We start from the raw sequence: 14,943 nt of genomic DNA, 5'->3' as shown, positions 1-14,943 counted from the left end.
GAAAATGTTATGCGCATGCGTGTGACTAGTTATTGACGTCACGTTTTTTCCACAATGGTGCGTTGCTATTTCTTTGTTCTCTTCGTGTCAGCTAGATTCTTACTTGTATGTGTTTTTAGGCATCAAAGTCGTCTACCAGTGTTGGAGGTGGTCGTGCTCCAAGTGGGGCCTCCAAAGCGGTCGCAAAATCGGCCGGAGGCGCAGTGAGACAAAGGTGACGCTTATCTTTCTTTTCCTTGTGTAGAATACTAAGTAGTGCGACTTTCTAAACAATTTTTATGCTTTTGTTGACAGGACGAAGGCCAGTACGACGAGCTCTAAACCCAAATCTGTTGCTGCTGGCAGCAGTGGCATGTTGAGGTTCTATACAGAAGACTCACCGGGAATCAAAGTGTAAGAAAATAATAGTGTTGAAAGAATACGATTAGAAAGACCTTATACATGCTTGATATACTTAAAATTGTTTATTTATAATTATTTATTTATTTTAAGTCAGACAGGTTGGTGGGTTGGTGTTTTGTCATGAGGTTTTGTGTTGTTGCAGTGGTCCTGTTCCTGTGATGGTGATGAGCATTCTGTTCATAGCGTCTGTCTTTTTGCTGCACATCTGGGGGAAATATAGTCGATGAACTGTGGCTTGTACACATCAATATTTTCTCTTTGTGAATATAATAGACCAGTTGACTGGAAAGTTGTGTGACATGCACGCTCACACACACACACACACACACACACACACACACACACACACACATACACACACACACACACACACACACACACACACACACACACACACCACTTTATCAGATCAACAAACTGCTTACAAAGTTTACATCACCGTAGCAACATTTCATGAACACATGCATGCTCGAAATGCAGTTTGATGTGCTCAGTTACCATACAAGTAAACCAACTACGCGTACCTGACATCAACTATTGGATTTATCTAATTAATTAAAACGCTTAATTGTCCAGTCACGTGACCTTTGTTAGATCCAATTGATTGGTGACATTGCGCGCGGTTTAGAGCGACAGTAGCGCGCTGGTTTCTGTTGTCACTACAACCAATCCTAGGTCACGTGGTCTCAAACTGATTTTCCACGGGAATCGAGTTTTGCGGTAAGTGGCAAAGCCAGAGGGCGTTGTGATCGATTTCATGTATGAACTCATAACTTCCCGTCTCCGGTTAACGTCCCGCCCCTCTCATTTCGTCTCCCCAGAGTTATGCAGCGCAACGCCCTTTCATACTCTATTTCTCCCTCTCAGAATCCTCTCTAGTGTCGCATATTCTCATCGAGACGAGATTTACGACCCCTCGCTTCATCCTCCCCTCGAAATCGACGCGAAAACGCGACAGACATGGCCATGTTCAAGGCAATTTGATCTCACCTCTTTTCTCCCGTTATACGTCTCTCACTTTCCATCTAGATGTCTCATTCGGTGTTCTATGTGTGTGTCTTAGACTTGCCGTTTAGATCAAGAGAAAGGTCGAGCGACAATCCAGTCGAATGGTGTGTCTAAACCGCGTGCACGTTTGACAGCTTCAGACGTCAATGAGATGAACTCTGTGGACGTGCAGGTGAGAAGCAGAGGGAAACAATGTGTGATGAATAGTTTTGTATACCACAGCAGAAGGGCTGACCGCAATGGTTTGTGTGTAAATGTGCATGCCAGGTGGTTTGTGTGTCTGTCTGTGTTGGTTGTGGCTTGTTCTGTTGCTTTCCTATGCGGATGCGTGTTTGTGAGTCGTGCTTCCTGTTGCCCTAGCTGCTGGAGAGAAGCTGCACATGCGGAGTTTAGCCTTAGGGAGACTACTTGGTAATTCTGTTTGTGCTGTTTGCGCTACGTGCTGAAGACTGATGGAGCATATCACACTGTCTGCTGATAGAGTGATGTAGCTATGTATAGCCTTGCCACAATAGATTGGAGGGATAAGTCTAGAAATAGAATTCAATTTTCTGTTTGGATGGTGACCTAGCTACAACCAAGAAAAAATTAAATTTTGTTTCTAGCTTTTGGGGGGATGATTGTGTAGGCAGGGGGCTGGTTGTGTAGGCAGGGGGCTGGTTGTGTAGGCAGGGGGCTGGTTGTGTAGGCAGGGGGCTGGTTGTGTAGGCAGGGGGTTGGTTGTGTAGGAAGGGGGCCGATTGTGTAGGAAGGGGGCCGATTGTGTAGGAAGGGGGCCGATTGTGTAGGAAGGGGGCCGATTGTGTAGGAAGGGGGCCGATTGTGTAGGAAGGGGGCCGATTGTGTAGGAAGGGGGCCGATTGTGTAGGAAGGGGGCCGATTGTGTAGGAAGGGGGATGATTGTGTAGGAAGGGGGATGATTGTGTAGAAAGGGGGATGATTGTGTAGGAAGGGGCTATTTGTATGGAAAGGGGTATTTGTGTGGGCGTGGAGCTATTTGTGTGGACAGTGGGCCTATTTGTGTGGGCAGGTTTTTTGTGTGAGCAAGGGGTTTATTTGTGTGTGCAAGGCGATGTCACTGAGCATACAGACCGACCTTCTATGCTACTCGTACATCAGTCTGTCAGCGTGTTGATCTTTCACTGTAGATACATTTTACAACAGGTGTAGTATAGTAGTGCATTGACTACTGTTGGAAAACGTATTGCAATAAACAGCCAATAGAGTCGAAATGGCCAGCCATGAGCAGTTTCTAAGAGTCTTTTTGTCTGGTGGTTATTTATCCATCGGCTACTTTAATTTGCAGGCAGTGTCTGCATGCTGATTGGGCCATATCAGGTCAGCTCATGATGTCACTGATATGGTTCAATCAGCAGTCTCAAACATAATTTCTCGTTTGACATTTCAAGAGAAACGGGCAAAACTGCTGTTGACATAAACGCATAGCAGTCGTACGGGACTAATAATTTATGAGCAAAAACAAGCAAACTCGTGGTATCAATTAACAACTGCACAACAGGCTGGTAACGTAGCTATTCAAGACTAGTGATTATGTACATCTAGAGTACATCTAATGCACTACAGAGCAGCAAATGTTGGGTGGCAATTGCTCCTCCAAATGGAACCCTGGCTATGCCATCAGTCTGCTGCTTTGCTTGTAAAACACAAGAAGAGATGGTGGTGCGTTGAGTAATGTGCTGGTGTGTTGCTCTGCAGGCTGGCGACTTGGTGCGAGAGCTAGCAAGAGAGCGACAGCTCAGGCTTGAGGCTGAACGCACTGCGAGGGACTTGAGGATCGAATGTGACAGGTCAGTTGCTGGTCTTTAGGGTTGGACGTAAGTCGTCGTGATGGTGTCTGTGTAGGTTCAAGGTGAAGATACAAGAAACTCAGAAGAGTTTTGACAAGTGAGTGCCACGTAATAACGAATTAGTTGTTTGCCTAGGATTGAGGCATCTCTGTCTGCCCATCTGACTGTTTCTCTTTCTCTGTCTGTTTGTCACATCTGTCTGTCTGTCTGTCTGTCTGTTTGTCTGTCTGTTGGTGTCTTTATTATCATTACAATTGCATACGATGGTTTTATGTCTGTTAATGTAGTTTACAGTTCAAGTCAAAATATAGAAAATCTGTCTGTCTGTTTTTCTCTTTGCCTTCCGTCTCTGTGTGTTCTGTCTAAAAGCAAATCGTATTTCTAGAATTCACTCGGCCTTGGAAAAGAGGAGCCAAGATCGCCTGCAGATTGATACTTTGAAGCAGGAAAAAGAAATCCAACAACAGGCTTATGAGGTAACAGAACCCAGCATATGTTGAGAATTTTCACACACACACACACACACACACACACACACACACACACACACACACACACACACACACACACACACACACACACACACACACACACACACACACACACACACACACAACTAACACACAACTAACACAAGCACACACAGTTCCTTTACTTGTGTTATCATTGCAGATCAATTTATCTCGATTGAGGGAACAAATCAAACTGCTCGAATCTCAGAAAGCGACATTGCAGATGCAGCTCGAGGAACAGAGATTCAGGCCACCTGTTGATGGAGACAGAGAGAGATCTCAGCTCCTCTTGAGAATTGCTCGATTAGAGGTCAGAATACGGAGACATGTGGGAGTTTATGGTGAGAAATATTGGCTTGATTCTAGAGAGGAAATTCTCAGTTGATGAACGACATGACAACACAACGTCATCAATTTGACAAGTGTCTTGACAAGGTATTTATATCAACAATGTTTGGTTGCTATTTTACATATGGAGCTGTTTGTGTTAGTTTGCTACGCAAGTTACTCAGGCACTTATGGAGCAAAAGGTCAGAATATGTATGCTACATACTGACCAATGGACAAACACATAGACAGACAGACAAAATGAACAGATAGACGGACAGACAGACAGACAAACAGATAGACAGACGGACAGACAGATAGGCAAACAGATAGACAGACAAAACGAACAGATAGACGGACAGACAGGCAGACAGACAGAAATTATGTTGAACGTAAATGCAATATAATATACCTCATCAGAGCTTGAAACGAGAAAATAATGAACTTCACAGAAGGAATGCTGAACTTGTCCAAATGATCAGCTGTCGAGAAGGTCGTCTTAGCCGATCATCTCAGGTTTTGTATTTTAGCACCTAGGACGACAAGTAACTATCCAACGTGCTTGTTTGACAGGATTTTAGTGCTGATTTAGTTAACAGCATCAGAACTGCTCAGTTTGATCGTTTGAATGGACATCCTGATGCAAACCATCCTCCTGGTCGTTTTCCCAAGTTGGAGAGTCTTCCTCGACGCACATTTGTTACGCCTCCACGTCGTCCTCCTCCAAAGGTTACAAAACTAATACAAAATCTTGTCATATATCACAATTGCTTTCCTGAAGCTAAAGTTGCGTGGTTCAAGTGAGGATGTTCATGGAGGTTCCGTAAAGATGAAGGTGAGACAGATGTACAATGTATTAGTGTTAATTAGGAATGGGTGTTATTAATATTAATAAGTTAGATTAATATTAATAATTTTGATGTTTTGTTAATATCAACTCAGTTCAGTTTTGTTTTAAGTCTCCAGTGGGTGTACCTACTCCACATAGTCCTGGTGCTGGAGGTGTTCTGCCTATGCGGAGAGTCCAAAGTGACCAAACACCCAGTCTGAATGATTCTGATGGTAGAGACAATGACAATGCATATTGTGTACAAATGATGGTCAGTAGGATAGGATTCTGCTGTGCCAAGAGGTTCTTATACATTGTGTTGTGTGGTGTCTTCGTTGTTTAGCATCGGACTGAGAGCATCGACTCCTTGTCATCAGAATGTTCTGATGTCCCAGTCATCAACTATTGGGAGATGTATCAAGAGCGACAGCAGAGAACAGTCATTCCTGAGAGTTTACGTCAATACGGCAATGTGTGTTGGTTATGTCAGAAGACTTCTGTTTGTGTAGTGTTGTGTAACTGCCTGGCAATTTAGACTCAGAGAAGCAACAGTGAGAATCATACATCTGGGGTGATGGTAGACACGCAGGTTGCAGTCAATAGTAGGGTATGTTGTACATATGTCTGTCTGTCTGTCTGTCTGTCTGCCTGTCTGTTTTTTCTCTGTCTGTGTTTGTATTCATACGTGTTAACTCCTTTTATGGTGCTGTCATGAACTGACTGTTGGCAGGACGTAATGAATAAGAGCAACTTTGGGTCTATCTCTCCGCACGGTCGTGATGAAGCAAGCCGGTTTCCAGCTAAAGCAGAAAGTATCACAGATCTCTCAGATCCTGCTGTAAGTCTCTACATGGTAGCTCATCTCACCAATTTCACAAGGTTTTATCTGCTTGTACAGACTCGTGCAAAGATGCTTGATGCAATGCTTGGCTCACAATCAGATGATGAAGACTTCAGTGAGCCTTCAGATAGAGACCAAAAGAATGATGCTGATAGTGCTACATTTGAAACAAGGGATGAGTTTGAATATTTACGTTGCATTCGACGTCGTAACTTGGAGACTCTTCCACAACATCCATCTGTCATCAAATTCAGTGAACAAAATGGTTTCTTAAGATACGGAGCAGATGAACGAAGTGCCATTAAACGTTTCGAATTCCTTCAAGACCTGCTGTCTGATTGTGAACCGGTTGTAACAGATGCAGAAAGCAGTGACGATGAACGCAGTCCCAAGTCTAGTTTGGGTTCAATGGAAAAGCTAGAGACATCATCAGCATCCACCATTGATGCGGATCCTTCTCCCAAACGGTCTTTGTCTTCAGAGCGTATTGGGCAGCTTCTCAATGGAATGTCAGGGAGAACGTTTCTCTCATATAGTCAACCAAACATTAATGAAACTGCAAACTGTGAGAAAAAGGTGAGCAAAGTAGCAGTCATGTCAAAACACGCCACCTCTTTGACCACAGTTGTTGAGAATGGGCAAAGTCGGAGCACACGCTCCCCGCCTAGTCAAGCACCGTTGTCACCGTCACGATTGTCATACCTACTGTCAAGACAGAAGTCTCCTTCCCCTCAACGAGTTGTGGGTGAAGTTTCTTATGGTGTTACCATTCGAGATAACAGAGCTGCCCAACGCCTTAGCTTGTCTCCTGGGGAGCAACCACTAGACTTCACACCAGTAAATACACCAGAACCACCTCGGAGGAGCAGTAGCAGAAGCACATTGATATAGACAATTCTGCTGATGGGGACCAGATCGACGTTTAATGTTAGACTTGTTAGAGTGATAGTAACAAACTTGTACAAACAAACTTGAACAGTTAGATTTATCATGTGAGAGTCCATGCCGGAGCTTAACATAAATTGTCATTCTCTCCAACATTTTTGTCAACATATGAGCACAGGTTTGGGCTCAATGGTGAACTTAGTCCATTATATGTCGCAAGTGGCAACAATGGCATGCCCCACAATATGACAGTCGATGTGTTTGTAGTCTGTCCGTCTATTTGTCTGTCTGTCTGTCTTGTTTGTCTGCAGGCGCACGTTTGGAAACTATCAAGTTGTGTGTTGTGTTGTTAGTCATCAAATTAATAACTCAAAGTTTATGACAACACGCTTACCAGATACACAGCACTATCAAACACAATCAATAATGTAGCATGTTTAACACAAGGGATAACTGGCGTCTGATGCAATACCGCACATGTTGTCTCTATTGCGGGCCATTAGCACAAATCCGTTCATTCCCCATTCCTTGCCTAAAACGCACAAGAAATTTACCAATTCTGGCATCACTCCACGGCCTACTGCAGCATTCCTTACCCCAACTGTTCATCACAATCCAATACTCGACTCCTTGATTGTCGGTACCGTATCCGACCACAAGTACCATGTGGTTCAATTTCGATTGTGAGCACAATTGATCAACAAACACTCCGTCTCTGTAGCTCATAAATGCGTTCGTGACGTCAATAGCTGCGACGACCGGTTGCTTTGCTACCGCCTCTGCAAGAGCTTTTTCGTCTCCCCGCGGTACCGGAACTCCCCCGGTGACGATCGCAAAAGGCTTGCAGCGGTCGCTCTCACAGCGGTCTGTAACGCGAGGATACTCACTTTCCAAACACAAGCCGTCACGTTTGCTAAGATCAAAAATCACTCTAAATTACAGCAATTAGTATGGTTTCTATGAACTGACGCAATGCAGTCGAAAATTGCGACGCCTGATAGTGTGCAGTTTGCTGAGCAGCAAGACGCGATTTCTGCGGTACTGAGGGAGACGAGATGACCAGTGCGAATAGCATTGGAGCTCTCAATAGCCTCTGTAGCTACGATATTCGAAGAGCAGCCCATTGCTCCTTGATTAGTGACGGGAGGAACAACGCCCTTGTCTCTCCAGTCGACTTCAGAGGGAAGTGAGTTGAAGTTGAGTTCACACTGTGACAAGCTTAGAACAGTAAAGAAGAAAGTCAACAGCAACATGATTGAAAAGCAATATGGTAGGCAAAACTAAGGGAGAACTCAGCAGTTATGGTCACCCGAACTCGTGACCGTGGTCTTATGACCGTGGCTCGTGTGATCTCTCCGATATAGATCTGATACCATATAGATGCTCTTGCTGATACTTACAAGCATTTTTGGTCCAGACCTCGCACGCAAAGTGAACTGAAACTACAGCACCGTGGCTTTAGTGTATTCCTATCCCGTAGTTATTATATTTATTGAAAAAAATTGATTTGTCTAACGGCTGTGTTGTGGCGGTGTCTCACAACGAGGCTGCACAAATCCAACTGACATGTTTCTCAACAATAAATAACGTCTGGAATACATTTACTACAGAGGAGCCAACAACAAGCAGACCCGTCACTACTAGATATATTATACGTCTGTGGACGGCCTTAATTGCATGTTATAATTCAACGCGTCGTTGGATGATAACAAAGAAACGTTTCCAGATGAAATTGTTTAATTAAGTCCACTGCGGTTTCCAACAGTACCAGCACTTATTAAAAGCGATATAGAAACGACGTTGGCACTAAAGTTCGTCACGTAGCAACGTGTAACGATTCCCACTCGGTCTAATCTTTTTAAATTGGCTCTCAGGTGGACTCTCATGGTCATAATGTGGTGGAGGAGCTTCTTCTGCCTCCCGTTTACGAGGTTGAGGTTTTCGGGCTTCTCCACTAACTGGTTTTTCTTGCTCTTCAGAATTTTTCGCCTCTTCTTCTTTTTGAGAAGGCGGTTCTGTTGCCTGTACCTGCAAGCACAAGATAAACAGTCAGAGATGATGTATGGCGACAAACACACGAGTATGTAACAAACAGGATCTGGACCATGATGGAATTCTCGATGTAGCTTGCCAGACTTCAAATCATCAATAAACTGTTGAAGTCGTCTTGGTTGACTGAAGAAAGAACAGTGTAAAATGTTTGGCGGGTGATTATGTGTGATATGTGGCTTACTGAATATCATCAAAGTTGGGAAACAAGTACATATGTCTGAAACTATCAATGGCCAATACAGGTAGATCCTAATACAAATAGTCAAGTACACGTGTTGGGCTGATTACTTCAATACATACTCTAGTTGTCTTTCCCAAATGACTCAAAGGATGAGCAAACTTGTGGCCATCGGCTACCAAAAAGTTTACCTGATCTGCAAAAGAGTAATGATCAGGGTTACAAGCTTTTTTGAAGACAGAACAGCAAGAACTGACACAAACACATAGTACTCTCATACACATACAACATGTCATATGCAAACTACCACATGCAAGGAGACAAACAGACAAAAAGACAAACAAATCACAAATACATACAAGCACTGTTCATTAGATGTAGTAGCTCCCTGCAGACTGTAGCCATGTCCACACTACAGCACTCACTGCGATCCAATCAGGATAATAAGCGTCCACACTGCACTTTGAGAATGATATCTCCACCTCCTTTTCGGTACCGCGTGACTGATGGCTGACATGTACGTGTAGGTTCTTTGCTTGTGGAAAGTGATACAGCAATGTAAGGCAATTGAAATTGAGTGAGAACAAAAATGAGTGAGGAAGGCTACATGCCCACACTCCTCATAGCGCACGTGAAGGTAACGCCCACTATTTTTATAATTGGATTGACGTTTGTTGTCGGATCGCGATTCGGTTGGCAGTGTGGACAGGCCTTTTCATTCATTAGCATTAGCATTTACTGTTTTAAGTAGAGATTATGAGAACTAACATACATACCAATCAGCATGCCTGCCTGTCTGCCTACCTACCTACCTACCTACATACATACATACATACATACAAACACATTTGAGAGGCAGCCAAGCAGTAAAACAAACAAGAAAGCCAAAAAAGCTACAACTAGCCAATACAATAACACACCTTTCTCATGTTTAACTTCCTGTTCAACTTTCTCTCTAAATATGCGTGGACTCTGTTTGTCATCAGGAGAATGAAAGAGTAAGAGAAATGGCAACCCTTCCTCCGTCAGTTCCTACACGACGTCATTACTTTCAAATCACAACACAACAAACACAACCAGATGAACAAATACACAAATCCATCAGAATCCAATAATCAATAAGTCAATAAATTAATTCACACAATGACATCCACATGGTGTACGTATTTTAGTTTGTTTACATGCACACTAACCTCTGCATTCTCAAACGTAATTTCTCTGACCAGAGGAATGCATGCACTTAATGCCCATTGTCGTAGAGATACAAGGTCAGTGATAGATGAGGTGTACATCAGATCATCAGACTGAACACACCAAACTGTTAGAATTTTAAAAATACGAAGACAGATAGCACAATGTGAAGACTAACCAACGCGTCTCGATAAATAACAGCATCCAGACCATCCTGCCTCTCATCAGCTACCACATCACTGTACAGAAACGAATGCAAGAGATACAGTACATTACAGAAAGATATCACAATGTGACATAGTGTGTGTGTGTGTGTGTGTGTGTGTGTGTGTGTGTGTGTGTGTGTGTGTGTGTGTGTGTGTGTGTGTGTGTGTGTGTGTGTGTGGTGCGATGGCTCAGTTGGTTGGAGAGTCTTCTATGGAGTCTTTACATCCGGAAACTTACAGGGTTGCAAGTTCAAGTCACAGTGATGGCAAGCTATGGCATAATTTCCTTGGGCAAGAAACTTACACACAATTGCCTCTCTCTTCTCAGGAGTATAAATAAGTACCTGGCCATTGACTGGGGTGGCAAAGTCCCCGACTGCGGCAAAGTCCATCAGCCACTGAGGTCCGGGTGGGACTTCGGGTGCCCCACCACCGTTGGCATCGCAGTTGGTGCTCCTACAAGTACCTGGCCAGGCTCCAGGAGATTGCTTAGCACAGCCCATAGCTCCTGCTTAGTGAGCAGAAACCCACAGTTGGCTGGGGGGCGTAACCGTAACAAACAGCAGCTCCTTATCCATTTGCCATTTTTCCATGTGTGTGTGTGTGTGTGTGTGTGTGTGTGTGTGTGTGTGTGTGTGTGTGTGTGTGTGTGTACGTGTGTGTGTGTGTGTGTGTGTGTGTGTGTGTGTGTGTGTGTACGTGTGTTTGTGTGTGTGTGTGTGTGTGTGTGTGTGTGTGTGTGTGTGTCTGTCTGTCTGTGTGTGTGTAACAAAATTCAATACAAATCATTCAGTGCACTAGCAATTGACCGGTTTCCAGTTTTGAGTACATTGGTAGTAACCATATTCGATTAGTTATCAACACACGGTGGCAAAGAAGCCACCTGAACAGCTCTGAAGCCTTGCAAATCAATGGACTGGTAGATAAATAATCTGGCCCCACGTCAAGCAGATTTAGCATTACAAAGCCAATTTTAGACAACGAAATCATAACTCGAGCTAACCATTCCATCTATGACTACTACTGAACGAGTGTTCAGCATACAACTTCGACAACTAGAAACCAGTCAAATGTTTGAGGAAATAGCCTGGACACTAACACAACAGCTAATGACTCAAATACTGTCTACAAGTCCTACAAGCAAAACACGTGTCTATGTCGACCATCTCTCTATGTATGTATGTATACAATCCATCATGTACAGTCTGTTCCATTGCAGACTTACCCAAATCCTGCAAAGAACTGACAATGATCTCTCAGTTCATCGGCCAACTAGATGTGCAAGCATTCAATATAAACGAATCAGTGTAAATGCAAACTGCAAACAGCAACACCCACCGTCTTGAACATAAGATATTCGTTCGATACCTCTTCACCAAAGTAGCCAATCACAGATCGCTTAGTCGCCTTCACACGTAAAAAAACAGCTACAATCTGAACAACATCACTGCCGACGAAGTACAATACTTTTGATTTTAGATCACTTATTGACTCAAATCTTTGAACAGGATCAGCCATTTGCTGCTGAACGAATGACACTAAAGCATCAAGTGATCTCTACAAAACACCCAATGCTTAACTAAGTACCTATGCATATAGTATATGATGAGTGGGAGGTCAATGAAACGTCTAGCATGCTTCCTGTCCTGAGGAGAGGACAGCCGACCCCATGCAGTCAAGCAACAATTTAGTAGAGCTTATGCAAATGAGACTTTATGGCCTAAAGATGCAGACAATCTATCGTATCTTGAATGCTTAGGTTTCATAAATTCATACTGTACAAACTCACACTTAATAATTAATTAATTAATTAATTAATTAACTACAATGATATACTGATGTACTGTACTGTTGACCTCACCTGTCCTCTGTATTCTTTACGAGCGATCTGCAATGACGGCAACACAATATAATCAATTAACACATACACATAGCACGAATGACGACACTCCATACTCTGCTATGTCTGACAAGTTTCATTGTCGGATATTTTGTCACACCAAATTTCTGAGCGAGTGGGCCTGACAGAGGAAACTCATGCAACATACCACACCTTGACAACTAGCCATCCACTCACCTTCCGTTTCACAGTTTACTTTACCAATAACAACTCTCTCCTGTTACAAGCAATTAAAACAATGTATTACATCCTTATATCACACAACCTGTATGTGAATCATATTGAATGAATTTACTAATTTATTAATCAATTTGTCACCCCTAAGTGCCCAAACCTTAACATTCTAGTAATTTCATATTGATGTGTGAAGACATTAAAGAGATATCATGTTTACAGATAGACACACAGACTGACTGATAGACAGATAAACAAAGTGATAGACAAAGAGACAGACAAACAAACAGACACACACAAATGGACACACACACAAGCAGACAAACACACAGACAGACAGACAGACACACACACAAACAAACACACAGACAGACAGACACACACACAAACAAACACACAGACAGACAGACACACACACACACAAACAAACACACAGACAGACAGACATACGGACAAACAAACAGACAGACAGACAAACAAACACAGACACATACACACACGCACTCACACACACACACACACACACACACACACACACACACACACACACACACACACACACACACACACACACACAGCAAGACACAAACACAAACAGACAGACAGACAAACAGATGGACAGACAGACAAACAGATGGACAGACAAACAGATGGACAGACAAACAACAAACAGACAGACAAACAACAGACAGACAGACAGACAGACAGAGTAGTATTTAGTTGCCTTTCTTAGAAGGTGTAGTTCAATGTTTGAAAATATATGACAGACAGACAGACACACAAACAGACAGACAAACACACACACACACACACACACACGCACACACACACACACACACACACACACACACACAAACTCAAAGACAGACAAACACACACACACACACACACACACACACACACACACACACACGGACAATCAGACAGACACACAAACAGACAAATACACACACAAACAGACAGACACCTCTGAAAACCTTACAACCTCACTCAGCTGTGCTACACAAGTTATAATAATTAATTGCATAATAATACTAAAAATTCAAAATACTAAGAGGTTTTCTATTATACTATAGATCTTATTGTACAACAAAGTCTTCACTTAGTCAATGTGTGTGTGTGTGTGTGTGTGTGTGTGTGTGTGTGTGTGCGTGTGTGTGTGTGTGTGTGTGTGTGTGTGTGTGTGTGTGTGTGTGTGTGTTTGTCTGTCTCTGAGTTTGTGTGTGTGTGTGTGTGTGTGTGTGTGTGTGTGTGTGTGTGTGTGTTACATACGGGATAATCGGTTTTTATCTTGTCCGCCAACTGGTTCCAAACGGGCATCAACATCTGACTGAATCGGCACCTATAATTCATTGACACGTCATCAAGCGCGATCGAGGCGCTGCTACACAAATGTGTCTGACCAGTCAGCGTAGAAATTGATAAACACAAAACTGTTAGTTGCTGAAAAACAAGACAATGTCGTAAGATAACAAAAGTAACGCTTTATAGGTTCCAACATGAGAAGGAATCGTAGTTATCGTTGGTTAATGGCGTTGCTTCCGCTTCGACTTGTGGAAGCGACCACTGCGTGGCCTGAACATATCAGCAAGCACTTACAATAACAAACGTATAGCCCATCTATAAAACAGACGTACAAGAATACAGATGGTGACGACGTACGAGGCAGTCATCAAAGACACACACACACACTCTGGTCCTAATACCCGTATGAGGAAGTGATCTGCCTCGGAATTCTATACGCAATTCGCGCGGAGTCAAGCTTCACACAGTAACTATTCGCGCATGCGCTACACGAATTGACAATATGTATTGGCATTATCAATATGATCTACAGCGTGTGCAATGTGCAGCAATATAGGATACACACAATCATAGCAGTGTTACTCGTGATCCTCACAAAGCGAGCATATCGCACTACACGCTCCACGGCTCTCTATACAACGACTACAATCCAAATCCAAACTTGACACATTGCACATCATTCATATCAAGCAGCTCAATACTAGTAGTATGGATAGCTTGATCTGCGGATGCTGTACTGCTTATGATATGGGCCTGACTGCTGGTGTTGTGATGGCTGTCGTACTGGGTGATAGCTCGTTGCCCCGCTACCATACATCGACTGTGGAAACCTCTGGCTGCGACCGTGCTCTCCCAAAATTCCTGCACCTCTTATGTCAGATGGAATTTGTGGAGCTAAATAAAAGATTTGACAATGAGACATACAAAAATGAACATCGAAAGTGAGAACTTACGATATGGAGCATCTCTGTGGCTTGTAATGTATGCACCCTTAATACAATAAATGTACCAAATATTAATTTTTGATATCAATTATAATTAATTATTTTAATTAATAATTCAAATTAGCTACAATGTCATTGCATCATTTCATTACCTGTACATGACTTTGTCTTGGCTGCAAAGACATGAGAGATGGAGTTCGTTGAAGTGGCACTCGAGGACTAGTTGATGAAAGTGAAGGTGCTTGAAGATGCTGCTGTTGCTGCTTCTGTTGCCGCTCCGTTACAAAATTCAAGAGTCCACCAGGCCTTAATGCCGACGGCGAGACAGGAAACAGACTAGCAGGATGAGATATGGGTAAATGGTGAGCCACAGGAGTGTGC

The 14,943-nt window shown here is 43.1% G+C and overlaps 5 protein-coding genes across 8 annotated transcripts in view; 2 read left to right on the top strand and 3 right to left on the bottom strand.

Annotated features, from left to right (window-relative positions):
- Positions 1-11: 11 nt before the first annotated feature.
- Positions 12-691, top strand: LOC134193940 (protein transport protein Sec61 subunit beta-like). The gene is made up of 4 exons (XM_062662809.1): positions 12-57; positions 120-214; positions 295-393; positions 545-691. Exons 1-4 carry the CDS (start codon positions 55-57, stop codon positions 627-629), a joined length of 282 nt encoding a protein of 93 aa, XP_062518793.1. The 5' UTR covers positions 12-54; the 3' UTR covers positions 630-691.
- A 340-nt stretch (positions 692-1,031) lies between these two features.
- Positions 1,032-6,893, top strand: LOC134193925 (uncharacterized). 2 transcript variants are annotated; one of them, XM_062662792.1, is made up of 16 exons: positions 1,032-1,122; positions 1,466-1,582; positions 3,127-3,218; positions 3,274-3,315; positions 3,604-3,694; positions 3,891-4,040; positions 4,097-4,165; positions 4,222-4,260; positions 4,478-4,573; positions 4,631-4,786; positions 4,839-4,892; positions 5,017-5,157; positions 5,230-5,358; positions 5,422-5,493; positions 5,617-5,724; positions 5,785-6,893. In XM_062662792.1, exons 2-16 carry the CDS (start codon positions 1,562-1,564, stop codon positions 6,616-6,618), a joined length of 2,094 nt encoding a protein of 697 aa, XP_062518776.1. In that variant the 5' UTR covers positions 1,032-1,122; positions 1,466-1,561; the 3' UTR covers positions 6,619-6,893. The 2 variants fall into 2 exon arrangements, with proteins under 2 accessions (XP_062518776.1, XP_062518775.1); XM_062662791.1 differs by lacking the exon at positions 1,032-1,122 and adding an exon at positions 1,212-1,377.
- An 80-nt stretch (positions 6,894-6,973) lies between these two features.
- Positions 6,974-7,945, bottom strand: LOC134193926 (cysteine proteinase 3-like). Its single transcript, XM_062662793.1, has 3 exons — positions 7,582-7,945; positions 7,209-7,525; positions 6,974-7,144 (listed from the first exon to the last, which is right to left on the bottom strand). The coding sequence occupies exons 1-3, from the start codon at positions 7,863-7,865 to the stop codon at positions 7,050-7,052; spliced, it is 696 nt and encodes a 231-aa protein (XP_062518777.1). The 5' UTR covers positions 7,866-7,945; the 3' UTR covers positions 6,974-7,049.
- A 381-nt stretch (positions 7,946-8,326) lies between these two features.
- LOC134194058 (endoplasmic reticulum resident protein 44-like) lies at positions 8,327-14,009 on the bottom strand. Of its 2 annotated transcripts, none has more exons than XM_062662958.1 (17): positions 13,951-14,009; positions 13,813-13,888; positions 13,717-13,756; positions 13,586-13,655; positions 12,317-12,356; positions 12,196-12,260; positions 12,101-12,127; positions 11,707-11,796; positions 11,578-11,646; positions 11,465-11,511; positions 10,212-10,272; positions 10,036-10,146; positions 9,763-9,874; positions 8,965-9,038; positions 8,846-8,913; positions 8,706-8,787; positions 8,327-8,640 (listed from the first exon to the last, which is right to left on the bottom strand). In XM_062662958.1, the coding sequence occupies exons 1-17, from the start codon at positions 13,984-13,986 to the stop codon at positions 8,419-8,421; spliced, it is 1,290 nt and encodes a 429-aa protein (XP_062518942.1). In that variant the 5' UTR covers positions 13,987-14,009; the 3' UTR covers positions 8,327-8,418. The 2 variants fall into 2 exon arrangements, with proteins under 2 accessions (XP_062518942.1, XP_062518943.1); XM_062662959.1 differs by having other exon boundaries at positions 8,327-8,634.
- Positions 14,010-14,112: 103 nt separating this feature from the next.
- The window catches only part of LOC134193883 (atrophin-1-like), a 4,319-nt gene continuing 3,488 nt past the window's right edge, over positions 14,113-14,943 (bottom strand). Inside the window, exons 6-8 of one of the 2 annotated variants that reach the window (XM_062662732.1) lie at positions 14,715-14,943; positions 14,572-14,608; positions 14,113-14,512 (exon numbers count right to left, since the gene is read on the bottom strand). The exon at positions 14,715-14,943 is cut by the window's right edge and continues 470 nt beyond it. In XM_062662732.1, coding sequence (XP_062518716.1) covers positions 14,319-14,512; positions 14,572-14,608; positions 14,715-14,943 — 460 coding nt within the window. In that variant the 3' untranslated portion in view covers positions 14,113-14,318. The remainder of the gene's footprint in view (positions 14,513-14,571; positions 14,609-14,714) is intronic. The other variant, XM_062662733.1, reaches the window with a different exon arrangement.

This window comes from Corticium candelabrum, chromosome 18, assembly GCF_963422355.1.
Source record: "Corticium candelabrum chromosome 18, ooCorCand1.1, whole genome shotgun sequence".
NCBI classification, from domain to species: Eukaryota; Metazoa; Porifera; class Homoscleromorpha; order Homosclerophorida; family Plakinidae; genus Corticium; species Corticium candelabrum.
This window is presented reverse-complemented; position numbering and strand designations above follow the sequence as displayed.